This window comes from Ixodes scapularis, unplaced genomic scaffold (genome assembly GCF_016920785.2).
Source record: "Ixodes scapularis isolate PalLabHiFi unplaced genomic scaffold, ASM1692078v2 PGA_scaffold10__122_contigs__length_95168666, whole genome shotgun sequence".
Taxonomy (NCBI): Eukaryota; Metazoa; Arthropoda; class Arachnida; order Ixodida; family Ixodidae; genus Ixodes; species Ixodes scapularis.
The window spans coordinates 36,483,676-36,509,976 of NW_024609836.1; the positions used below are offsets into that span (position 1 = coordinate 36,483,676).

Below are 26,301 nucleotides of genomic sequence, written 5' to 3' on the forward strand. Positions count from 1 at the left end.
TTCTTTGCCAGTTGAGTTCGCCGCCGATGGAGATTAGGCTCCTCCTCCCACTGGCGACGTCACGATGAAGTTTCTTCATCGCTTTTTCTAGCGTAGACAGAGTGGTCTCTCTCGGTCTTACTCGGTCGCAAGAGTGTAAACGGCGCTTTAGTACGCGGAACGCAGGCGTCTGGCGTTTGGCTTTCTCTTTCGTACACGTTCGACAGGTGCACCGGGACACAAAGACAGCTAACTTTAGATCTATCTCCTGATCCTTTCAGCCAGAGCTCGGCGTTCTGACATTTGAACGCTCTCACTTCACCCTCTACCTTACTTTCTCAGTGCATACAGCGATATAAAGATCATTCTAAATGTCACGAACAAAGCATGCTGAAAAAAAATCTGGTCTTCATGGGGCAGTGCAAGGTCATTCGGAGCTTCCAATAGAATCTCGCCCCCTCAGAATTATGTATTTGAACTGCATCTTCCCATAGGTGGCGAAATGTTCAGAAACGCGTCTGGGGAAGTGTTCTATCGGTCGGATCGCTGCAATTATATTTGTTTCCTGGATCACCAAGATGGGAGAGTTCTTGTCACAAGCGATCCTGCTTTCTTCGTTCGTGGTGAGCATTTTTTGTTGTCCGTCGGAAGAACAAGCAATACAAAACAATTTTGTAAAGTATGTCTAAACCCAATGACAAAAATAGACCAAACAACTATTATTTCACTATATATATCATAAAAGATGTTTCATCTAATGCGTGCCAAAACCTGAGCGAAAAGCTAATCCACGCAACGCAAGTAGAACGAACGCAGTATTGTTCCAGTCCCGTTGATCGAGTGCATGTGCCAAACAAGCTAATCAACACAAACCATTTAGCTAACTTTATAAATCTGTAAGAGGAAATAGAGTGAAGGAAACTGGGAACCGGTTTCCGTCCCGGCAGATACTATTTTGCAGGTTGGGTTTTAAAGGGGCCCTCCAACGATGGTTTGAGCTTCTGCCCTTTTTATATTATAGCTCCTTTAGTGGTTCGGGCTACTCGGGGAACAAGTAGTAGCCATGGGGTATTAGTACATCATATTTTATTTCGATCACTCAAAAACAGGTCAATGTCCGGTGGCGCCGCAGTGCGTGAAAACGCGCGGCTGGTGGCGTCATCAATTTACTTTTTTTAGTTTTTTTTATTTGCAGTAATGTCAAAAGTTGTGAGAATATTCTTATGCAGCCGGAGTAATATGTATCACTTTTTAAAGCCTCGTTATTCTTTTAAGAATGTGTTTTTACTGAACAAGAAATATGGAAAATATTAAAAAATATTCGATTTTGTTCATCCAGATACAACGTTAATAACCTGCTTCACGATGTTTCCTTTTTCAGTTGCTCGTTGGAGCAGGTGAGCGTTGTTTTACTTACCTGGTAGGTTTTTCAATAAGTCGTCTATTATCTATAGAACCCGTGTTTGAAGGAAAGCTGAAGCACTTTTAAAGGCATCTCAGTAAGGAGTGCACTTCTACACCTTGTTTTCTTTTACCGAGAATTTAGCAAATATGATTAGCCTGGGCAGAAATATATGTAAACAGCATGTATTTGGAAAAATGCATATAGCTATTGCTGCAGGGCAACCCTTCCGCCTTTTATCTCTACAAAACAAGCTGAAGTCAAGGTCGGCACCCCCGAGCCAGCTTAGCGACGAGCAAGTGTTGTTAAATTGGAGATCAGAAACAACTCAAGGGGTTTATTCCAAGCGTCCGTTTCGCTCAGGATATAAAAATAAAATCTATATAAAAAAGGTCGAGTTCTATGCCCCTTTAAGCGAGCACGGGCCCATCATCCTCTATGTCTTCGCTTGCACTTGAGCAGTTTTGATGAGGCATTTTCGACACATTCTAGCCGCAAACAAAATCCAATGCTACTTCTAAGCTGTGAAATCGGTGGGTGAGCATTCAGTCGATTTCGGAACTAAATCTTGCGTGACCGTACATTTCTTTCCTTCTGAATTCTCTGACCATCTAATGTTCCACTACGACACATTGGTTGCGTATTCAGGATTTTCTAAACATTTGTGATAAAACGATGACATACTTTGAAAAGACCTCTTCGCCATAAAGGGTCTTGAAAGAGCAGGTAATCTTGCTCGACCATTCATCAGGTGTCTCATTTTAGAGCGCAGCTCCTAGGAGCCCGTTTCCGGCTTGAGTGGCGTCGGCATCGGCGTCGCCGTAGGCGTAACTGCGCACGTCACGAGTGTCACTAGGGTCACGAGTCACGTCACGAAGGTCACGAGTCACGTCGCGAAGTTCACTCGTGAAGGTCACGACGAAGGTCATGACCTTCACAGCAACTTTCACGAGGTCTTGACCAGTGACGTCACGAGGGTCACTAGGGTCACGAGTGACGTTACGAGGGAGGACGGAGGGAGAGGGAGGAGGAGGAGAGGAGGAGGATGGAAGGAGAAGGAGGGGGAGGAGAGGATATCCTCCTCTTTGTACCCTCCCCTCCTCCTCAAGGGCTGCGCTCTAATTCGGCATTACAGGGAATTGTAAACGCCTTTCATTTTTGTCCTGATATATTATTTTCTTTATTATCAGTAGACTCCAAGTTCAAATACGGGAAATGTAACAACCCTCATCTGTTCGTGCGCACCAACATATTCTGCGTTTTGTTGAACGTCTCAGAAGGTCTGAAGGTCTTTCACCCACGTTCTATACAGAAGCATTGCCGCAGGAGACCTTAGTGCTGAGCTTTCGTTTTAAATCCTTGCCCGTCGCGTTCTTCTGATCAAGCACTGTCCAGAAATTACACACGCATTCTGCTACCTTGGTACCCTTAAAGCTACTATTTGTTGCCTTAAATGTGTCATAATTATCTGCCTTCTCTAGAAAATTGTTCTGACTCTTGCAACCAGCTAAAAGCGAGGGTACATAAAAAACGACTTGGAGTCGCTTCGACAGCGCTTCTTCTCTAATGACATCCCTGTCTTGTACGTGAACTAACCAAACTAACCTGCTTCCATTAACAGCAGTCTCGTTAGTTTCCAGATCATCCGTACTCGCTGTCACCTACTCTCTGAAAGCTTCGTCATACACGATCTATTAAAGATTAAGTCCTTGACAGTTGGCTTACTAGTTTCAGATGTCACGTCTCTCCTTTTTGCTTGCTGTTCGTAAGGTCACCTGTATTTTCTTCCCACAGGTGTAAGACGTCATGTTCTGTCAGACTGGCGAATATTGCAACTTGAAAGCGGGATAACCGGACTCGTTATTTGTTCGGCACACGCGTGCGTGAATTCCAAACTCTCTGACACCGAAACGGGTCGAAGAACTTCTTCAGTTTGGTCTGGGGTGTGGGTCGTTAAGAAACAAATGACTAAGCTCGGCTGGGATCCTCGTGGCGTCAAGAACTGTGTCCGTCCTTGACAATTCGAAATCCCTTTTCTATTTAATGCAACAAGTGAGATGCAGTCCTTACACCGAGTGATTTCATCAGTCATGCAACTCTACATCTAGTCAGAGCCAATAAATATGCTGATCTCCAGTTGCGCAGACGCTCCTGGAAACATCGCATTATCGGCGGTTAAATGTCCCTATTTTTCCATATCTGCCACGAAGACTCAATTTGTTGTTAAAGTAGTTAAGTCTTGTTAAAGCAGAGGGATCTGGAACACATCAATCTTGCATCCGTTAATGCTGAAATGAATTCTGGGTTGCAGCTCCATTACTTGCTGTTTCTTGACTCCTTGAGGGTACTGGCGAAGGTATTGAACATCTATTTGTATGGCCAGCGCCCTTAAACTGTAGACTTCTCTATACTTCTTTAGTGAGAAACGTCCGCCGACTGCCTCCCTCAATCACTCCTCTGACGTATCTTCAGGCAGGGCCGGTGACAGCTCATGCTAGAAAATGTTTGCAATAGTACATCTCCGAACCCTCGGTTGCCTTGGGAGATTGCCGACGAGCAAACCGCTATGCTGGTGCTTGTGGAGGAGTGCTTTTCTTTTTCCTTTATTCGTGACGGGTCACAAATAGACGTAGCGTGTCTTCAACTGCAAGCAGCACAGGTGATCCTGCGTCCGCAGTCTCTTGCTCGATGGCCAATGACATTGCATCTGAAACAGCACATCTCCTTCGACAATTGTTTCTTTTGGTCCAAAGGTAGAGCAGAGGAACAATCTGCGGTACTGCGGCTTGTCTCTTCTCAGAAACCACATTCTTCCTTCGGTGCAGAGACGTCATATAATACTGAGGAGGTCAGTCTAGACGGTTCTCATTAATTGAATTTGTCCTTATACTTCGTGGTTTAAGCAATATGTAAAGCAGCGTACGAAACAACGAAAACCGGAGAGGAAATGCAGAGGACGAGCACTAAGTAAACAACCAAATCACCATCATGTCAACACGTATCGAAGCAGGTTGTCACCTTGTTAGTGCAAATAAGCAGAAGTTTGGCTTACGCTGTTGTTATACCCGTGCCTATTTATTTCATATGCCTCTAATAATTTCCCGGTTGTATTGTCAGCTCCTCTTCCAATGATCGTAATGTTGTCAAAGAGATGATGATACAAACAAGTGCTGCCTTGCCGGGGTAGAGTGTTTTTCAATAAATATTTAGTCGTCAGCTCAGCGCTCGTCTTGTGTACTTCTTTTTCATCTTCGTTGTTTTGCGCGCTGTTTCTCACATTGCTTAAACATGAACCAGCTCGCCCACATCGCCACCCTACTTCGTGGTTGTTCTGTCGTTCGCCTCTGTGGTCTCAAACTCGCTCCTCTTTCGAATTTCGACCTCCCCGAGTAAGAATGAAAATATCTGATGCAGTTATGATCGGTCTAGTTGACTGCTTGGACCAGCCATAGTCTTCGTCGCAAATAAATATGTGGTCCTGTGTAAGTTAGCGACGATTGTAGCGTGGAAGAACTCTCATCAGAATTTCGTAGATTATTAAAGCGAAAATGGCGGTGTTTACACGCAATGCTTAGAGACCTAGCACGTTGTTCTGCGATTGACGCAATATCGTGTAGCTAAGATGTCGTTGGAAGACTTGACTTATGGTATTAACCTCAGTCTGTAGAAATACTGTAGCTGTAATATTTTTCTGGCTCCATAGTGGTACCCAAGAATCTCTCATGTATGCGTGCAGCAAGTCTTTGTTCTTGGCAATCCCGCGACTACCGCTGCCACTACTTCGGCTAGGTACATTCGAGGGTAGCCAAACGTTTCGCTGGTACACAAAGTCGAGTTTTTGTGAATGATTTGGTCACACCGCTCCCACGATGGCGACCATTGGGAAATTTCACCCTTGGACGGCGTAACGATTAGCTTTGGCAGCCTGGTTTTCGCATGTCTTGTGACTTGGACGTCGGTTTGGTCCAGAACAGGTCCTCTACCTTCCCCTCGCGAGATCTCGTCTAGAACATTGTTTTTATGAATTTGAGATCGCTGAGGGTGCGAATCGCTTGGTCTTCGTACTGGACGACTGTCTTAAATTCGGTTTCGAAGGAATCGTCTGGTATATAGACAGTAAAACATTTACTTATATCTCTGAGCCCCTCGTTGATGGCGGGCACTCGTTCGGCTACAGTGGTAATCTAGCTAATCGTTGAGTCTTGATTTTGTAAAACTGCACTTGCTTCGTGGATGTACCGCGTCTTTTGCTCCCCTACGAGTTTTCTTTTTACCTTGGGTATATCCACGTATTCAATGATTTGCCGAATCTCGTCGTCTCTTGCCCCGTACATTGATCCTCGGGTATCGGCACCACATTGTTGAACTGAAGACCCGGGAGAGTAGCAGCTTGACGAACACTCGATATCTATTACCAACGCCCGTTTCGCTCAAGATCAAAAAAAGCTACAGAGAAAAGAGAGTGAGCCCCACGCCCTCCTTGGGCGAGCACAAGCCCGCCGTCCTCTTTGTCTTCGCTTGCACTCGAGCAGTATTAATTACGCATTTTCAGAAGCGTCCTTGGTACTTACCAATGGTGTCCTTTTGACCTCTCTAGCTTTCTGCTAACACGGTCTGCTTGCGGTACCAATATATCTCGAAGAGGTGGGTATTTAATAATCAGTAAAATAGTTTATTAGAGTAGGCAACACTACACCCTTTTATTAAAGCAAAATTCGACTCGCGTCACCGCTGAACCGAGACACAAAGAAGATTTGCTTCCAAGCTAGTTCAATTCACTCCAAGTCCGATGCGCACACGATACCTTGATCCCCTCGAGGCAATGAAGCTGCGCTAAGAGTCCATCCTCATGGCCCTGGTCATGTTTGACCGTTTTCAGTCATAGGCTAAACAAATCACGCACAAAAATAACAAAGCAAACGCATGAACACAGTAGAGTTGCGGCGCGTGGTTGGCCAATGGCGCTTTTATTGATGCAGCAGAGGTTAGTTGAGAACTCCCCGGCGGCAACTGGTACATAGGTGAAGTTCAAAATAAAGTCAAATTTCGGTGCTCTCTAAAAAATAAAATTCGGGGGAAATCCAATTTAGCGGAATTACGTAACTGAAACCGTTTAGTCTTGTCTTTTTTCTATATTTCTACACATTGTATATTGCACGTATAATATAATTATTCAAATTAATAGGGACCCCGGACCTGCAGAACCTCTTTTTTTTTTTTCTCTTGTCCATTGGACATCGTGGTATTTGTGCTACAAAGGTGGATTTGATTTCAAAACGTGGCATCACGTGCAAAAGGTACTACGTTCTGAGAACTTAGAGGACGCCGGTACCCCAACAAATACAGGTTCACGGCACAATTCTGTTCTTCATTGGTTTTCACCAAGAGTCTTGAATGACGGTTGAAAGAGTCGAACGAAATGCTTCACATAGACTGAACGAGGGCGTCGAGTAAAATCTCAATTTTGCGATATTCTTTTAAACCCTTCAAGGGACACAGCATTGAAAACAAACATTTTTAAAGGTTATTTGGTATGCGTATCTTTTTTATACTTTTGCCACGTAATGTGTTTTTTTCTTGCGTGCAATGTTTACGCCGTTAGATGCAATCTAGGGGGAGGGTATGGCACGCTTTAAGCCCCGCCCACAAGAAATCAGTGGTTTTGCCCATTGCTACTGAACTGACTTGACTGCTCGACCGAACACGCTAACAAGCCTAGTGTCTCCCTTTTGTGACATCCGGTACGTCTAGTCTGGCGTCTGACACTTCCAGCTAGTCGTGCGAGAAGACGAGCAGCAACTTCCTGCATAGTCTGCTATTCCACCACCGTGTATCGCCTGCAATATCAAGACGCGGTTACGTGACCCCCCCCCCCCCCCCCCCCCGAGGTCACGTGACCTTCCCCGAGGTCACGTGATCCTCGAAGGTCACATGACTCCCACCCCACGAGGTCACGTGACCCCTCCTCTTCCCCCTCCCCCTCCGAGAACACGTGACCCTCATTACCCTTCCCTCCTCCCCCTCAAGAGCTGCGCTCTCATTTGGCGTTACAGGAAGTTGTAAACGGCTTTCATTTTTTTTTTTGCTGCAAACTACGTCGGTTGAGGAGATCTTCATCTAAACACCTCTCTAAACTCAAAACCACTAGCACTCGTACAAATTGAGGAGCATGACCGAGCCCCGCACGTTCAGAACTCCGCAGACGCCGGCAGCCATGTTTGTTAACGTTTCAAACCAAAGCGGGAGGAGTAATCTCAGAATACACTTGAAAACAATGTATTTTCTTCTCAAACGCAATAAAATATTCGATTGGAATACTATTACGGCACGGAGATACAAATTTACAACCAAATTTTTACTCGTCAATCGTCACTCCGGCCAGTCAGAGATGTAAGCACTTTGTAAGCAGGAGGCAAGGCTTAGCGGGCGGCGACATTAACCTCCAGCGACACTAAATTGCGTCTACCGGCGTGAATATTGCTCAAAAATTGTTTTCCTTGGTAAGCGTTTTTGGTAGATGTACGTGTCCCTTTCAAAACACTTAAAAACTTTTTTTTTCATTGCAGTGCTTTCCTTTTTGTTTTCTTTTTTTTTTTGTTCAGTGTGTAAACTTTTTGGTGTGTGGAAAATAGAGCTCCACGGCTTTTTTATTTACGAGGGGTGTCCTACGTCCGTCTTCCTTGACCTCGGGTATCCGGCGTGATGCAGGCAATGGGGGAATTATTCATGAAGGGTCTTCACCGCGAACTACAACGATTTTAACTAGAAAAGCAAGCTTTTTTATTTGAATGGTAACATTTACGAGTTAGAAACTGTTATGCCGTATCCCCCCCCCCCCCCCCCAAAAAAAAAAAAAAAAATAGGTAAGGTTCCCGGATAATTTTTTCTTTGACGGACTAAGGGCCGGTTGCACCAACGCCGCTTACCTTAACCCAAAGCGGCACTTTCCTAAGCCGGCTTAGCGCCCTAAACCGAGCTTAGGTAAGCACGGGTTTAAATTCCGGTTGCACCAAAGTTAAGCCGGCTTTACAGACGCGCCCCTAGCTAAACGCTGGATTTGCGTAGGGAATCTAGGGACAAACAGAGCAAACTAGGGAACGCTCAGAGCGACGCATACGATTGGCGGAGAGGAATCACGTGATGTAAACAAAACAACAAAAAAAAAAGAGAGAAAAACTGCCGTAGTAGTCGTCGTCGGCGTCTGCTTTTCGCTGTATTTCTTCGGTGAGTAACAAATTAAAGGTCTCCAAATTCAATCATTTTTTCGTTTAACTTTCAATAACAGAAGTCAAAGCTTCAAATAAACACGAATGCTCTTTACATCTGTGATTGTGTGTTTAATATCGGTTGATAACAGGATATTTTGACAGTGGTAGTAGTTTTCGTGCTCACATTTTGAGGCGAAGGAGCCATCGGGGGCCCCAAAACTCACCGAACGCGAGAAGGACACTCTACTCACTACATCGCTGAAGACAAAACATCATGGATATAAGTAGGCAGGTAAGATGACTACTAAAACCAAGTCAAGCCTGAGACCGATGAAGTTCAAAACAGTGACGAACTCGCCACGGCAGCTGCGAAAATGCCCGGAAATCGTCGAATAGAAGTCGTCGAGAGGTCAGGTCACGAGACCTTGCATCGACGGTACTCGTTGCTATCAGCAAGGTGACAGAACTGCACTGTACCGTCGTTGAACATCCGCTGCAGCCTGAAACGGACTTCAGTTTCACACTGTCGAGTTCAGAAAAAAAAAAAAAAAAACTCCCACTAGTACATCACATCGCGCCGATAAGAACGGTCGTCTCTTCGCATCACCTGCCCCAGCCTACCCCGATACAGCAATGAACGAATCTAACATAGAAGTCGTTACGATTTGTCGTCGCCACGAATGAAAGATATAAACCAAAATATTCCTAAAAAATCGCGATCACCAAAAAAGTTACGGAGGACACAACAAGGCGCAACTTTCAACTGAATTTTATTGAAAACGTGTTCCGGTATATAGTCTCAACCATCGTCACAATGACAACAAACGACAAAAGTAAAGGAAAAACACCATCACAGAGCACAACTCGGAAACAACAGTATCTCGTTCTCGGGAAACGAATGAAAGATATAAAGCAAAGTATATAAAAAAAATGCGATCACCAAAAAAGTTACAGTTATGGAACGATACAGTTTTCTGACGCCAAGATTCTACTCGCGAGGTAAGGAAAATTCACTGAAGATTGTCTCAAAACTCAGAAAACGAAAGAAATTGAATTTTCGCTGTTTTATTACTTAAAAGCGCCGCAATCTAATGCAAACGGCAGAGGTGTCGAGAATCAGCTGATCGCCGAGATCATGTACAGCCACTATTCAACGCGCTGATCAGATTGAAGGATACGCGCTGCAAGTGTAAATAAACAAGGTGGTAAATAACAATACGTTACAGCTATGGGAAAATTAGTAAGTACATACGAATAAGCTCGTTGACAGAAGAACCAACGGGAATACAGACGTGAGCCCCACAGCTCCGTACGTTTCTCGGTTAGGGCTAACACCCCCTGAAAGTGGAGAGCCAACTTGAAAACAGGGGTCGATAAACACTTCACGCGACAATATTTTGCATCCTTGTCACAATCGAAAGTCATTTTGTCGAGACTTTCACGCTGATGTAGCCTAAAACACTTTGCACAACCAAGTTCGTCCACCGCGTCGACCGTGACAAACCAGCCGCCATGTTTTTAATCCAGGATTAAGAAATAACCAGAAGCAAAGCGCCCAATGTTGAGCGCTTAAGTTAAGCGTAGTTTAATGCTAGGTTTAGCGATAAGCGAGTTTGGTGCAACCGAACGAAACCGAAACTAAGCTTAAGTTCCCGGCTAAGCTCCGCTTTGCGCTAAGCGACATTGGTGCAACCGGCCCTAAACAACTCAGTTGTGCTTATTTGCAGACGAATTGAAAACAATGCTGGATTGGTTTGAAGTTACTTTAAATCGCGACTGTTCATACAATCCGCCTTGATACAAAGAGATGAGTGGTTTAACGAAATAATGATGTTGTTTATAGTTATTCACCTAAAAACAGGATGTGTGGTTACGCGTGGTCTTGGAATTTATGAACGTGTTGCGAGTTGACTAGGCCTTACAGCGACCACTCGGCTCCCATGTAGTTCAGAACCACGTTTCTTTTATTGTAAACTACTGACGCAGCTTCTTTTTAAATACTTCAAAAATATCCTACCTACACTCTAAGAAATACCTGTGCGTCTACTTACCCGCAAAACGCTCAAAGAGCCAAACATTGCGATCTAGGAAATCAGCTCAGCGATTGACGAGTCGGAACATATGGTTAGATCTTAAAATTAAGTCTACGCTGAGGCATTACGCAATGTAATCATGACGCTTTGCATTGCGTAATGCAACAGCGCAGACTTCCTTTCTAGGTCTAAACGGATGTTCCACCACATCATTCGCTTAGCTGATTTCCTAGATCGCAATTATCGGCTCTTTGAGTGTTTTGCGGGTAAGTAGGCGCGCAGGCATTTCTTGGAGTGTAGTAGCTATAGAGCCGAGGAAAATAAAAACTGGACAAATTTGTCTTCTTTTTACGATTCTTTTTACTTCAGCTAAAATCACTGACATCTTTGGAAGTGCAAGGTGTGGCAAATTCTGAGTGTCTTCTCGCGCTATAAATTGAAGAGTTTGCGGCATGAGTTCATGAAGTAGCTCAAAAACGAACTGGAAAGCAAGAAGTGTAATCTCACATTAGCCACGACTTGCGTTTCTTGAGCTGTCGACGAGGATATTGTTTCTAAAACTATATTGTTAATAAGATCTCTAACAGAAAAAAAATGATTAAAAAGTTTCCATTTTCTCCAGAAGAGTCACCGTTTGTGTTCAATCTGGAGAGCGTTGTAAAGAAATATGTGGAGGACTACGCAGCTCGACATGATACCACCATTTCTTTCTATGACATGTGGGCGAAACACCCCCTAATGCAGGAGCGCGGGGTGTACAAAAGGTACGATGAACCACGTTTCAATGCATGCAGCTCAAACAAATACTCTGCTTGTACTAAAACAAATTACGTTCATGTCTAGACAGCGTAAGGTCGGTATGCATCTGAGGTTTGGCGACACAAGTTTATGCTCCAGACAAGAAATTTAGCGTGCAGTACGACCGCTAGCCGGGGAATGTTAACCTGTATCACACTGTAGCGATGCACGACCGCACACCGGTACTATGCTCACGATACTGTTAATGATATTATTTGTTTGCTACTCAAAGAGAGATGCTGGTGGTTGCAGAGAGACCCTACACCACGGTGTAAGATAGACAGGTGGGGAAACGGCCCATAGAAGCTACCGCAGCGCCGTGACCGGATTGTGTACTCGTCTGCTTGCGGGTACCCCCGATTTGCGACAGATGGCGCTGCGGCGAGAGGAAAAAAAGTCGGAATCGGATTTGCGTGGAACTCTTTGGGAGAGTGCACAAAATAAACCGAGAGCACGACAGTCCTCCATTGAAAATCCACGAGAAACCATCTCCGTCAGTTTAGCCGGTCGCCACCGGTCGCCCACCTAGAGTGAGGGTTCGCGGAGCTCCACATAGATGGCGCCACAGAAAAAGAGAAACCCGAGGGGGACACAATCCGGTCGCTCGTTTGGCTCTCGTTTCTCCACCTGTCTATCTTACACCCTGCCCTAGGCGCTCATCCAGGTCGAAAGAAAAGGGGTTGGAGATTGAACCCAGGTTACCAGGCTTCTTCTGCAGAGCAGCTTTCGCTCCACCTGGTCTAAGCTTCCATCACATTCGGCCCCCAATGCCTCATGAATATGAAACTTTCCGAGCCGTGTACGCATCGGAAACCAGTGCGCTGACTCTCCAAGTTTCCCCACATTTTGCTGGGAATAAGAACTATAGGGTGGCTGTCGTAGATTTCGCGCCGTAAAAAGAGCCGGAAATATTGACGCCTGCAAGTCGAAAAGCTTGCACTTTCACCGTACCCGCACTGATATCGTCACTTTTGCCTTGCGATCGTTGAAACCGTAGTTCTCTTCCCGTAAAAACAAAAGACCAGCAAACTTGACAACGTATGCGGCGGACGTGTTGGCAGACGACCGAGTTAGCTATTATTATAACTAGTCAAGTCAACTCGTGATAGATGCGGTGTCCACACAACGAAGTGCGTCGTCTGCTTGCTGTGACTTTCGGCAGATGGCGCCTCAAGTTACATTCATCGCTAACTATAGGTCGACTACACACAGGTGTGCCGTGGTCTTTGGGAAGTTTATTGGTTTTATTTCGTACAGAAATGCAAACTACGCCTTGAAATTTCACGAGCTAAAACCTACGACCTCAAGGCACATTTGGCGAAAGTGTGAACTCTCTATGTAAAGGCGCCAATTTTTCGCCTCGTTTTACAGAGTAATAATCACTGTAGCCACCTAGCGTAGAGCAAGTCGCCTGCTTCTTGCGCAAGGGTGCCGGTGACGTCAGAATGACGCCGAGCTCTTATCGGCTGATTGAAAAAATGAAAGCCGTTTACAATTCTGTAACGCCGGTTAGAGCGCAGCTCTTCAGGAGGGGGATGTAAGCGTGCTGAGGGACAGGTGACTCCTTGAGGTCACGTGACCTAACGGGGGGAGAGGTCGCGTGACGTAAGGGGTCACGTGACCTCGGGGGAGGGGATCACGTGACGTCAGGGGGCTCACGTGACCTCGGGGAGGAGGGTCACGTGACCTCAGGGGCTCACGTGACCTCAGGGCTCCCGAGGTCACGTGACCTGGGAGGTCACGTGACCTCGTGGTTACACCGGCGGGGACGGCGATGCCGCTCAAGCCGGAAACGGGCCCCTTAGAGCTGCGCTCTAAAAATAGTGGGTCAACCTCAAGGCATCCAGCACTAAGGTCTACCCACTGTTTTTTTCAATCAGCCAATCAGAGCTCTGCGTCGTTCTGACGCCACCGCAACTCCTGAGCAAGAAGCAGACGACTTGCTCTCCGCATATATCCAACCCGTGTGGGTTTTAAGCGACCCGCGTTCTACCTTCATATAAGAACTCATCGTACGTGACGCGCAATGCACTCTGCAATCGGAAACGTGACATCGGCGAACTTTTTGGACCTCTTTGAAAAACATTGGAGGACATCAAATTTTACCGTTTAGGTTAGTGCCTCAAATGAGCACTCGCCACACCGCTGTACGGTGTGCACGTTCGTCTGTTCCGATGTTAATGCAACTATACCCGTTTTCACCTAAAGAACCGAAGTAAAAAAAGTCCGGCTTCTCGCGGAGCATTACTAATTTCCCTTTTACGAGGAGAATTAATATATATGTAGGTGCATTTTAGATTAGATATATGTTATCTGATCAAGACATATACGTTTCAAACGCCAAAAGGATCGCTTCTTCCTCCGACAACCAAATCTTGTAAGAACTACTTCGCCCGGCGTATGAACAATGCGCAAAACGTCCTTTTTTCTTGAGGTGAAAACGAGTATAGTGAAATTGTGCCACAAGCTGGACAAGAATAACAATAATAATCTCTGGAGAGGGAAATAAAGGGGACAAGGGCCAAACGCAAATCTCTAAAACCCGTTTGCTCCACTGAGCTAACCCCTGGTTAGCTCAGTTGGTATAGAGCGCTCCACTGGAATTAGGGAGGTTCCTGGTTCAATACCAGAACCAGGTGTTATTTTTTTTTTCACTCGCGCACCATTAACCTAGTTGTTTATAATGCAATTAAATGCAAAGGTGCAAGCGAGCTAAACAAGAATGACGAAAATAATTGCATTTAATTGCATTATAATCATTACCTTGAAATTGCAAGCTTCACCCTTGTTGGTGTTAGACTGGTGGCGGCTGATAAAACCCGTTTTCTCTACTGATGTCTAACCCCTGGTTAGCTCAATTGGTAGAGCACTCCACCTGTAATGGAGTGCTCCATCGAACCCCTGGTTCGATACCCGGACCAGGCGGATTTTTTCGGTCGCGCACCAGTCACCTAGCTGTGTTTGGAGTTTTGTGTTTGTCCTTCGTCCCTCTTGTTCCCCCTCTCCAGGGATTTTTTTCGTCAACCTAGTTGTGTTTGGAGATTTGTGTTTTCCTTTGTACCCCTCGTTCCCCCTCTCCAGAGATTATTGTTGTAATTCGTCCGTTCTTTCCGCACCTCAAGTATTTGTTTACCCCCCCCCCCCCCCCCACCCCAAAACGCCCACGTGCTTTTGTTTCCCCTGGAACTCAATTAATGATGTCACCCGCTTGGCTGCCTCGTCATCGCGCGTTCCTTGAGCATTTTCTATGATGCCCTCTGATTGGCGCGATTCTCCTTGCATTCCGGCGCACCGAAGACGGATATGGGGACGTTTGCTCGCCGTATAGTCGCGGACAACTCGAGAGAGACGTAGGACGTGATGAGTTTCAAAGCACCTTAAAGGAACACTGATACCCCCCAAAATCGTTCTTTTTTCACTTTTTTGGTAGGCGATCCATTATGGTGTCAGAAGAATACCCAATCAATATCTTTCTACAGCACCGCATGTACATTTTATTAGTCAGTCAAAAAACGCAACTGCTAGAAACCGAAACTGGACCAGGGAAGAATAAAAAAATATAGGGGAGGAGAGTGTGGCTGGAAGTCACGTGGCTGTGCTTCATTTTTCTCCAGTCAAAGTATTTGCAGCTTTTTTGAAGGAACACCAATAAGTGTGATATTTTGTTTCTATTTTTAATATTGACTGTGCGCTTTTGATGACCCATGACTTTTATTACATTTGGTGGTTGTGTCTAAATCATAGAAAACGGCACGTGACCTCGGAGAAGAGAGTGAGCGCGACTCAAACCGGTCAGTGATCGATCGCCGGTTTTCGTGCGGAAAGAAACCGAATTTTGGGTCGCAACTTTTGTTTTGGTTAGTTGGGCTCTCCTATGTTATGTACAAATAAAAACCTTGACGAGCATAAATACCCTGCCATTGTTCCTTTGATATATCGCTGCCCACATCCAATGTGATTCAGGCGTTCCTGGGCGGTTACGAAAAGGCCGCTGCTAACAAAAACTGTGCGTGTTGAGTGTCTTTTAGGCGTGGGGCGTAATTGCGACAGAGCAGCTTTCAGACAGTGACTATCGTTGGATTGGTCGGCGGTGATCACCCTCTCAGGAGGGATGCATTATTTCCGCGGTAGGCCAAGTATCGTTTTATAAACCATTTCGGCGGTCCAGCATGGAAGTTGATCTCTGAAAACTGTTCGAAGACCCAAAAGAACCATAGGCAACGATTCGGTCCAGTGGGATTGAGCCTGTCGGGAAATGAGTGAGGTCTTCAGATGACGATGAAACCTTTCAACTAATATTTTTTCTTATGAGTGATACGATGAGGTTCTCATTCTGCTGATACTAAAGAGAGATGCGAATTGACTGAAGAGTGCATACTCAAGTTGCCTACCTCTATCCGTGGTGAAGTTTGCTGGCGATCCGAATCGCGAAATCCACATTTGTAGAAATGCTTGTGTGACTGTGTGAGCCGTGATCCCTGGAATAGGAAGAGCTTCGGGCCATCGGGTGAAACGATCAATAGCCGTGAGGATGTATTTCTGGCCTTGTAATTCCGGCAAAGGCCCGACTATATCTAGATGCACATTTTCAAAACGAGTTTCAGGAAGTTGAAAAGTGCCTGCCGGGCTGTGCGTGCGGCGACGAACTTTCGCTCGTTGACATGCGAGGCAATTATTCGCCCAGCTTCTTGCATTGATATTGATGTTTAGCAAAACGTATCAAGAGGTTAGGAGGTTTTGAGATGATCCCTGGATGCGGCAACTCAAGTAAAAAGTCAGAGTTACCGGCTTAACGAGAAGGAAACAAATTGGTGAGGAGAACTGGCAGATATGTCGTAAGTGAATGGTTTATTCAGTCCAGGGAGAGTTGTGTCGTTGAGGCGCAATGCCCCTGGTGCCCCCGGAATCTGGGACGTTCCGAATCCACGTGCTGTGCCTCCACGAGGGCGGTTGGAGTGAGAGGTTGGGCATCACCCCCAGCAATATGGGCTACGTTCAGCCGAGATAGCGCGTCTGCAACTACATTTTGTGTGCCCTTTATGTGTAATATGTCAAAAATTAATTCAGAGATACGGGACATTTGGCGAAGTTCTCCTGGAGAGTGATGTCCGTTGTCAGATCTCAGCGACTGTATTGCGCCCACCAAGGGTTTGTGGTCCGTAAGAATGTGGAATGACCGTGCTAACCAAAAACTATCGGAAGTGACGGATATCTGAATAGACAGCGAAGAGTTTTCGGCTGAAAGTGCTATAGCGACGTTCGGTGTTGGTGAGGTTGCTCCAGAAGAATGATATCGGTTGCCATTCGTCGTAGTCGAACCGCTGGAACACAGCGCCCACTGCGAGATCTGAAGCATCTCAAGCAACCATGTCGGGAACTCAGCTTTCGCGCGACGAAGTGAAGTTTCACGCGCTTTGTGTGCTTTGATGCTGACGAATGCTTCTTAAGCAGCAGGCTGGTGTGGTTTCGAAGATGGTAGAATATTACCGCGCGCGCAGCTTGCCAAGTAGGCGGCGCGACTGGGGCCGAACGGTTATCGTGTCTGGCTCCAAGGTTGGATGCGTAGCAGCGGAGACACCTTTTTGTTATTCTTCTAATTGTCGTGTTCTGGTATATTCCAGAACTGTGTTGCTTGTTCGAGGACAGTATGTTCTATCCGCCGAATCTTCTATGCCGATTATTCCAGAAGCCCACGCGTGTGCAGAAGGGGCTCCGTGTGGCGAGCCGGAGTGAGTCACGCCCCAGCGCTCGATCCTGCTGTTCCGCCGACATCGACGCCTGCGACCCTGGCCTTTTTGTCGTTTTCCTCCTCATCTGTACCCTCTCCTCCAGTGCTCCTCGCCTCCTCCCCCTCTTGTTTCTCCTCCTCCTCCCCATCTCCTCCCCTCCTCCTTCCTCCTCCTCCTCCATCCTCCTGCTCTTCCTCTTCCTCCTCCCTTCCGCGCGATGCGTTATGGAAACGTCCCAGAATGCAACGCGCGCGTATTATGGGACGTTTCTCATAATGCACCGCGCGATTACGCCGACGCCGCTCAAGCCGGAAACGTGCGCCTAAGTGCAGCGCTCTAAAACAGCGCGTCTGGAATGAGGACAAAAAGACGAAGAGAACACAAGACAAGCGCCGACTATGAACTGGTTTGTAGAACATAAGGAAGAAAGACAATGGAATGAAAAACATGACGTCAAATGCTAGTGCACTTGCCGGGCCCCTCGTGGAGTATGTCCCCTTCTTTCTTTTTTTTTTCATCTGATTACAGAACTTGTTTTCTTCTTTCTTTGCTCAGTAGCTCTTGTCACTCTAAATCTAGAAAGTTCATCCCGCTGGGGGACAGAGCCACCGAAGGTAGGCTCCCAAACGAACTGTTGTTCTTATGTTGTACGCTTTAATCATCTCTCGAGATGTTTGGTCGCGGTGTTTATATACAGGGTGTCACAAAAGAAAATTTACACGGTCTTTTTACCGCAAAAATGAACTAGGCATCGCCGAACGCTCATTCTCCGCCAAAAGGTAAAGCTAGAGGTCACAACCAGGTGCCAAAGTTTCAGCTCGATCCGACAACTTAATAAAAAGTTATAAGTGATTTTCTGAAAAGTTCAATCGGAAAATGGAACCCATTTTTGCCTGTTTTCGGTTTCTGGTGCCATACACTCAGAGCCCCATGTGTTCGAAAACCGCCATTTTCCCATTGAAATTTTCAGAAAATCACTTATAACTTTTGATTAAGTTATCGGATCAAGTTGAAACTTTGGCATCTAGTTGTGACCTCTAGAGCTATCCTTTGGGCGGAGGATGAGCGTCCGGTGATGCCTATTTTGTTTTTGCCGTAAAAAAGACCGTGTAAATTTTCTTTTGTGACACCCTGTAGTATACCGGTGTCTTCTAAGCCTGGTTCTCACCCGCAATCTCGGCAATGTACTGGTAGATGTGAATAAGCGGTGCCTTTAAAGGAGATGCGGTGCTCTCGGAGGCGGTGCTTAAACATTCGCCTCAGAGACAACAGTTCGTGTGGTAGCGATTGAGCTTCGGACGTAGGCGAGGAATTTGACCACCGTGATTGGACGGCGCCGACGTCAAGCGTGGCGCCGGTTAATCACGGCCGCCAGATTCCTCCCCTACTTTTTCGCCAAGTGTCCAGACTGGGGCCCCTGATTGGTACCAATCATGCGATCGGTGGGTGGGACCTCTCCGTGTCGTGTGGGCATGTTTCAGGCAGCGTGTCGTGTGAATCCTGTGTGGTCATGCTTCAGGCAGCAGTATGCGGCAATGGTTAGCAGTTGAAAAACAAGCGAATGATGGGTTTAACCTGTGTAAAGCAGCATTTATTTTCTGCGTCATGTCTCATAAATGTCAACGGAAACAAAAAAAAAATAATTAGAATACCACGTCCGTCCAAGCCAGCCGCTTGGCAGGTTCGCCGGAGTCGTGCAAAGTGACTCCGGTCGATCCTTCGTGGTGCTCTGAAGGAAGCGACGCACTCGTTATTCCAGAGCGACCTCTTCCTGACAGATGGCCAGTGCGCTATCTTCATATCTAACCTTTCACGTTGACTGAAGAAACTAAAACCAAGGACAGCGTACGATGCCTAAATTACGCATGTATGCGTTCGAAATTGTAGCGCACTGTATGGAGACCATACAAACAATACAGGATTCAGTCCCATTTTCATTGCGTAGTGCTACTACCGTTTTCAAGCTGAGACACCCAGTTGAAAATTTCTGGCCGGCAAAATAGTTCAGATGTTTCGCAGGGATCACCGCTTCAGTAGATTCGACGCCACTTGTTGTTTCGATCGGGAACGGCTGCCGGCGCGTACGACTAGCATATGATCATATATAGCTAACATTATGTCACCCTTAATTCTATTTAACTCTAGCTTTGGCGCGTCATCGAGCTTCCGGCGTTTATCGGCACAACATGCAAGTGAGTCAGGATCGTTTGGCCTACGAAGCTTCTCGAGACTAGGGCATCCTCTTAGCAGTCCACGTCAACGCACACACTCGCCCAGTCGAGTGCGCCAACGTTAAATGTGCAGAGCAACACAGGAACGTGAGAACAGCACACGACACCCGGCAAGAACGGCAGGTTCAGGTCGCAGAAACAAACACCTCGCGCACTTCAGCACATCCAGATTCGCGGGTGGGGCGCTCGCGCGTTTGCTTCTGGGGAAGCCACCGCCGTTGATGTGCGCTCGTCGACGACGCGAATACAGCATGCTCTATTTTGTCGTGAGCTACGCGGACACACGTTGTGCTACGCTGTGCTTCGCCGTACTGCGCATGACGATGGAAAATAGACTTTGGGTGCTTGCGCTCGTCGACGTTTCGACGGAGTATAGGGAGTATTCACTGGCGGCCATATCCGTGTGCGCTGGCTGCTGCTGAGCGCGTGCTGACGGCGAGCTTCCGCAGTAATTTTGGAGCGTGGATTTAGCACCGTCAAGGTTGCCGGTCTTAGCAGGCTATTAATGTGAGCTCGTTCTGAGCATGCGCTCTAAACATCGCCCTCAAATATGGCGTCCAGTGAATGCCTCCTATAAGCTCCTCTCAAGGTTGTTATTAATTCGAGCACTTTTGACTTATACATACGGCTGCTACCCCTCGCCGTGGATTGTTGATTGCGAAATGTCTGTTTATATTGCAGATTGGCGGTCGTTACTCCTATTTGCGAAGAACCAATAGCAAGAGTGCAATTTGGCGTATAAACAGTTCAAGAGAGTTCTGATAGTATAATTCTCACACATTATCTCAAGTGCGATACAAACTAAGCGTCTAGCTGTCCATCTAAAAATATAGGTAGCGCAACCGCATCATTTATACGGGTTTTGTTCCAGGTACAAGGTGCGAGTGACGGCGAGTAACTTTGAGTTTGGAGAAGCCATTGGGGAACACACCTTGCCCACGGAGGTCTTCACCACCACACATACAAACGAACAGAAGACGGATGCAATACACACTGTAACGCATACCTATCTAAACACGGAGTCTTCCTCTATTAAGTTGGAGAGGGGATTCGAGTCGAAGTACAAGACGAGCGTTCATGTCGGAGTACCTGGCATTGTTAGTGCAGGTGGTGGATTCAGCTTCGATTACACCCTCAATAGGACTACATTGGACACCAAGAGCAAGACTGAAACTTTGAGCATCGAACTCCAGGTTGCCGTGCCGAGCCAAAAGACGGTGCAAGTCACGTGGTACGTCACCAATAAGGTCATGGTAAGTGAAACGTTTAGCAATGAGACGCGTGGCGTTCAGAGTGATCAAACACTGTGATGTACCTCGACGATGATGATGATGATGACGATTTGCAGCGCGCTTCTCTTTAAGTCGGGCGGTCCCATATGGTCTGTGACCTAGCTTGTGGGGTTCACGTGACCCCATTTCTCAGTCCTTACCCACCAATTTCTTTAAGAGCAACGAGTGTCGTCTCGGAAGTTGTCTGCGAACTACAAATGAAGGGCAACTCAACATGCCTCCGGCACTCTGAGTAATTGGCACCGTGCCAAAGAGTCGGCTCGCACCGCTTTCGATGCGTCATACTACCGATACCCAACAAGTAATCGCGAAAATAGACGAAATACGCAAAAATGTAGGAGCTGACTATATATATGTTGGTCTTACGGGACGGTGCACTCCGAAAATGGCGACAGTGGGAAGCAAGCCAGAGAAGAGGATATACTCATGCTCATAAGTTTACTAAAAAATCGTGCATTTCACACTTTAGCTACACAAACTGTATAAAGAGCCTAATGATAATAAACGTCATTAATTTTCCTAAATAGGCCCCTTTGCAGAATGTAATGGGTAACATGTTTTTTTCTTGGTGATGTGTACTATCTGTATTAGGGAATCGGCTTTAGCTTCGAGAGACGCCCTGTATAAAATGACCGTTGAGCATAACAATGGGCCAAGGAGAGGAAGTGGCCTATAAGTAGTTACAAAGTAACACCGGTGGCCTTCACTGACCATTGCCTCGTGGCGGTGGTGGTCGGGAAAGGTGCAGGAAAGAATTCCTTTGTTTGGGGCCTTTGGAAGCTCAACGCTAAATCGTTGAATGACGAATTATTTCTTAAATTTGTGCAGTCATCGTGGTTTGAAATAAACAATAGGCGTATTTCACTGTTTGAAAAGTGGGAATTTCGGAAGGACACTGTAAAAATGATAGCTATTGAACGGTCTAGTATTTTATGTTTTGAATCGCGGCAGCGTGAGACAACGCTGGAAAATAATTTAAAACAGCTGTGTCAGTTGGAGTGTGAAAGTCCCGGTGGCTTAATTAACGATATTTTCTTTATAAAGGCGCAGCTGAATGAGCTGTCCCAAGATCGGTATCAGGGTGCGATAGTCCGCTCGCGGGCCGAGAAGTTTCTACTCGGTGAGCAACCGACGAGGCGCGCTCTATCGGGAGAGCATAAATATGCTCAAACCAAACAAATTAATTCCATACATTCAGGCCCCATTCTCACTTTTGACAAAGACGTAATACAGGACGTCTTTGTTAGACATTATAAATATGTTTTGGTTGCAATAACGCGCCATTTTGTCTGAATAATTTGACTGATATGCTTTCTGGCCTGCCCACTCTTCCCGAGCAGAATATGATCGAGTTAGAGTCATGCATTAAGCTGCCAGAAATTGAGGACGCCATCAACTCGTTGCCGCCCAGTAAGTCTCCGGGTCCTGACGGCCTCAGCGCCGAGTTTTTCAAGCAATTTAAAAGCATATTATGCCCATTTTTTTTGCAACTCTTCATTCACACGTACAAGGTAGGTAGCCTACCACCCAGCTTCACCAGAACACATACTGTTTTGATACCAAAGACCGATGATGTTGATAAATTGCAGTTTGTAACAGGCTATCGCCCCATAACTCTTTGTAATATAGACAACAAAATATTTGGGAAAGTTCTGGCTAACCGCCTCCAGAGTGTTGTATCCGACCTCGTTTGGGAGCATCAGACTTGTGGCATCCGAGGGAGGACCATACATACTAACACTCACGTGGCGCGCAGCGTATTCGACTGCGTAGTAGTAGTAGTAACAAATTTATTCAAAGTGAAGGACGTTGAGTAGCCATGTTAGAGATAGAGTTAGCAAAAGCTTTTGACCGTGTGCGTCACGACGTTCTCTTCAGGATCTTAGAACATGCCGGTGTAGGAAACATTATTTTAAAATGAGTAAAAATGGCCTACAGAGATTGCGCAACAAGACTGGTGTTAAACAAGAAAGTGTATGATGTCATTCCGGTTCTCTCATCGGTACGCCAGGGGTGTCCCATGTCTCCATTGCTTTTTTCTCTGTACTTAGAGCCTTTGTCTATCAGCGTACTGCGCTGTGACAGTGTGTGTGGTTTCACGCTTACGTCAGTTGAAGTTAAATTTCTGGCGTATGCCGATGACGTTGCTGTTTTTTGTTCAGACCTGCAAAGTGTGTCGCAGGTGGTCAGTTTGACCAAGCGTTCCTGTGATTCGACCGGGGCCGCTGTAAACTGGTCTAAGAGCTGTGGTTTGTTTTACGGTTGCTGGGACATGGTACCTACTTTTTTCGAGAGTGTGGAGTGGAGCAGGGAGCCCTGTGAATACCTCGGGGTGCCCCTGCAGCACCACAAAAACAGTAAAACGTATTGGGAAGACTGTGCAGTCCGGCTCAAAGATAGCACAACGAAGTGGGCCAGGAGCGAACTGTCCGTGTTTGCGCGAGCGACAGTTTGTAATGTGTTCCTGGTGTCGAAACTGTGTTACGTATTGCAAGTGTTGCAGTGTACGCGTGTGAATATTCAAGCGTTTCTTTGCATTTTTTCTTTATTTATTTGGAGCTCATGTTCAGAGCCTATGAGGCGGGACAACCTTTTTAGAAGTGTCAAGTTAGGCGGAGTAGGGTTAACACACTTGTTTATTTCACAAATTGCTTCGCGTTTTTTTTTTTGTTTTTACGGGACCAGGAGAACCCTTTTCATGAAAACAGTTCTTCAGTGTAAGCTGGCCTTTTTTTGTGCCAACGTTCGTCGTGTCATCTTGTTCTCCGGAGTCACCACGTTTAGTTGGCTTTCTTAAAGGAGCTGTGCAACGATATTCAATTGGAATGTTTTTCTCTCTGCACGAGCTTACTGGCACACCTGGGACTCAAGGATACTCACACGCAACGCCATTGGCCAAGAAACTCCTTTGTTGCGGTGTAATTTCAAGGACAAAAGCGATCATTTTCATTCAATCTCTCCTTTGCAAAATTTCATGACGTAACTCGGGGATCGCAGTACACCCAAGTGACGATATTTGAATGCGGTTCATAGATTGGACCCGAGCATTGCGTGGGCACTCGACTTGGGCTCGTGACAATTGCTAGCTCGAGAAGCATTCGGGTTGTGACCCGTGTCCAATCGCTGCAACGACGACAACAGCCGAGCCATAACAATGTCTGGAACTCAGCGCGTCTCCTGCGCTTTGCCAACCCCAGCGCCAGTGATCAACACTGGCGGCATATAATCGGCTCCAGATCACGTGGCCGCTTGTTCTGGCTGCGAGTTGAGGGGGTGAACGCTGCTCGTTTTTCTTAAATTTTTTTCTGGGACTTCTATTGCGTGGGGTGAAAAACGAACGCGTGTTTCATGGGTCATTAACGTTAGGGATCCGTTTTAAGCGGTATTTGTGCACAGTACAAAAATTGTTGCATCGCTCCTTTAAGGAGGTGGCTGATTCCTTTTTATTTTTGAATGCAAGGTTCTCGATCGAGTATTTGAGTTCCGTTTCCCGGATGAGGCTTGTGCGGGACTTGAGGAACGTGCTTTTCCCCATTCCGCTCTATCGGTCTTTATTTGCTGCCGGACCTGGGCAGGACTGTCTACAGAGGGTAAAAAAAGGACAATAGCGCCACGAGTAAAAACTTTCTTTTTCAAACTACATACTGCAACGCTGCCAGTTAAGCCCTGGCTTCAAGATAAAGAAATATATGTACCCTCAACTATATACTGCAACTTATGTAAGGCCCCCGAAACCATTAATCATATTTTCATCGACTGTTGGGGCGCCATTTTCTTTTGGGACCGTCCTCAAAAGAACAATAAAAAAAGAATTATACATGAACCCACATACTATCCGCTATCTCCCTCTTAAGAAAAATGAAACTATGCCCATTGATACGTTTGTAGTTCTTGGTCTTTATAGCCTCTGGCTATCTAATTCAGTGTATGGCACGCAGACGTCACACTCCTGCATACGCACATTGTATTTTTAGAGTGTATTTCTACTCTGAAATCCGTCATCGAGACACTTCCATAGATGCCCGAATGGGCAAGTGTTTTTGATCAGCTTCTTGCAGCAAAGTGGCTGTAGGGGACGCCCAGAAGACTTGGGTGTTGCCTTTTTACACCACGGGCCAGTGTATGTGCTACACGCCTGTATATTGAAGTAAAAAAAAAGGGGGAGGAAGGGGCCGAGTGGGCTAACGCGTCTCAGCTCGGAGCGTGGAGCGAAAGCTTGCGCTGGGAACCTCCTGGGTTCGGTCCCCGCCGCCCCCGCCCGTTTCGATCTGGCTGAGTTTTGTACCGGCACGCGTTCGTGTGATCACTATGCGTGATGCACGTTAAAAACCCCAGGTTAGCGGTTGTACTGCACTGGCTAAATTTCTCATCTACAGCTAAGAGACCGATTATGGGGAGCGCTAGTTCGTCTGCTTCTTTTGCAGGGGTTGTGGCGACGCCAGAACGGCGAACTCTGATTGAATGATAGTGGGTAGATCTCGAAGCAAGCTGACTTGAAGCCTAGTAACCATCCTTCAATCAGAGCCAATCTGAGCTCGGCTTTGTTCTGAGGTCACCGCAACGCCTGCGCAAGAAGCAAACGAATTTCTATCCGCAGAGTATCGACATGAGAAGGAACCGAGAAAAGTTGTGTGGTTCCTGAACAAGCAAGCAGCCTCACCGTCAGTTCGGTTCAGGCTGTGTTGCCGTCAAAACAATATAAAGTTGTAGCTACAAATTTTTACCCCGTAAAGCTTTTTTTTTTTTTTTTTTTTTTTATGCAGTCACAATCAAAGCGGGATCTTTAAGGATTTCTTCGACTGTGATGAAACCAGTCTGAGCGTTGTGTTCTAAGACTTACCGGTACTGCTAAAGTTGGAGAACGGGTCCGGGCTATAAAGATGACTATGTTTGATCAGACTAGAAATTTTATGGTATCGTTGGAAGTCTCGTCCTGCGTCCGCGGTTCAGCCTTTATGTAGCCGCGGAGATATGACATTTTTGTCAGTGACATAATTTTTGTGACTGGCGGTGGCGGAAGGCTTGGATGACGATGAGGTCCAGCAGCTTCTTTTTGTGGCCCGAAGGCTTATGGTCTCGTAGCAGCCCCCTATTGTGAAGTTAAAAAAGGATGGTAAGAATGTCCCGTTGATGCTGGTAGCTATGGCAGCTTTTTGAAAGCCTTGGTTCAGGGTCTTCAAAAGGCTCTTTGTCAGGAGGGTATCCGTGTTGCGGACTGCCCCCCTAACTGTGCCGTAAGTCGACTACGGCCTTGTTGAGGTATAGACATAACTGTACATACTCTAAAAACAGAAAACCCTAGTCAGCCTAACCTCCACATCGATTCTTCTTGCAGGATTTTCCTTGGACTGCCACAGTGACTGTAAGAGGATGGTTTGCCTTCTGGCTCGATCGCCGAGTAGATGGTCACCATCTCTGGTTCGCCCGTGTATCCGCCTTGGCCTTGATAGATAACAACCTGACCGTCGTTGATAGTCTCACAGTCACCTTTGAGGCCTCAGGCGTCTTCAGGCAGATCGCCACCCACGACTCCAGGGTCTTCGTATACGAGTTAAGGAGGTTCGAACGAGCGAAGCCCACAACTACAAGACGACCAAAGCCCTTCATAACGCCTCCACCCCTAGAGTAA

General features: G+C 46.4%; 1 protein-coding gene across 1 annotated transcript; it reads left to right on the forward strand.

The window, feature by feature from the left end:
• Positions 1–366: 366 nt before the first annotated feature.
• Positions 367–26,301, forward strand: LOC115325932. Its single transcript, XM_042288531.1, has 5 exons — positions 367–405; positions 474–602; positions 11,229–11,386; positions 20,252–20,633; positions 26,008–26,301. Exons 1-5 carry the CDS (start codon positions 367–369, stop codon positions 26,299–26,301), a joined length of 1,002 nt encoding a protein of 333 aa, XP_042144465.1.

Bases quoted from the DNA above. Each gene is read 5' to 3' on its own strand.
- LOC115325932 (XM_042288531.1), top strand. From the start codon at position 367: ATGCTGAAAAAAAATCTGGTCTTCATGGGGCAGTGCAAG. The intron at 406-473 runs GTCATTCGGAGC...ATCTTCCCATAG, and splicing joins TCTTCATGGGGCAGTGCAAG to GTGGCGAAATGTTCAGAAAC. The intron at 603-11,228 runs GTGAGCATTTTT...ATGATTAAAAAG, and splicing joins TCCTGCTTTCTTCGTTCGTG to TTTCCATTTTCTCCAGAAGA.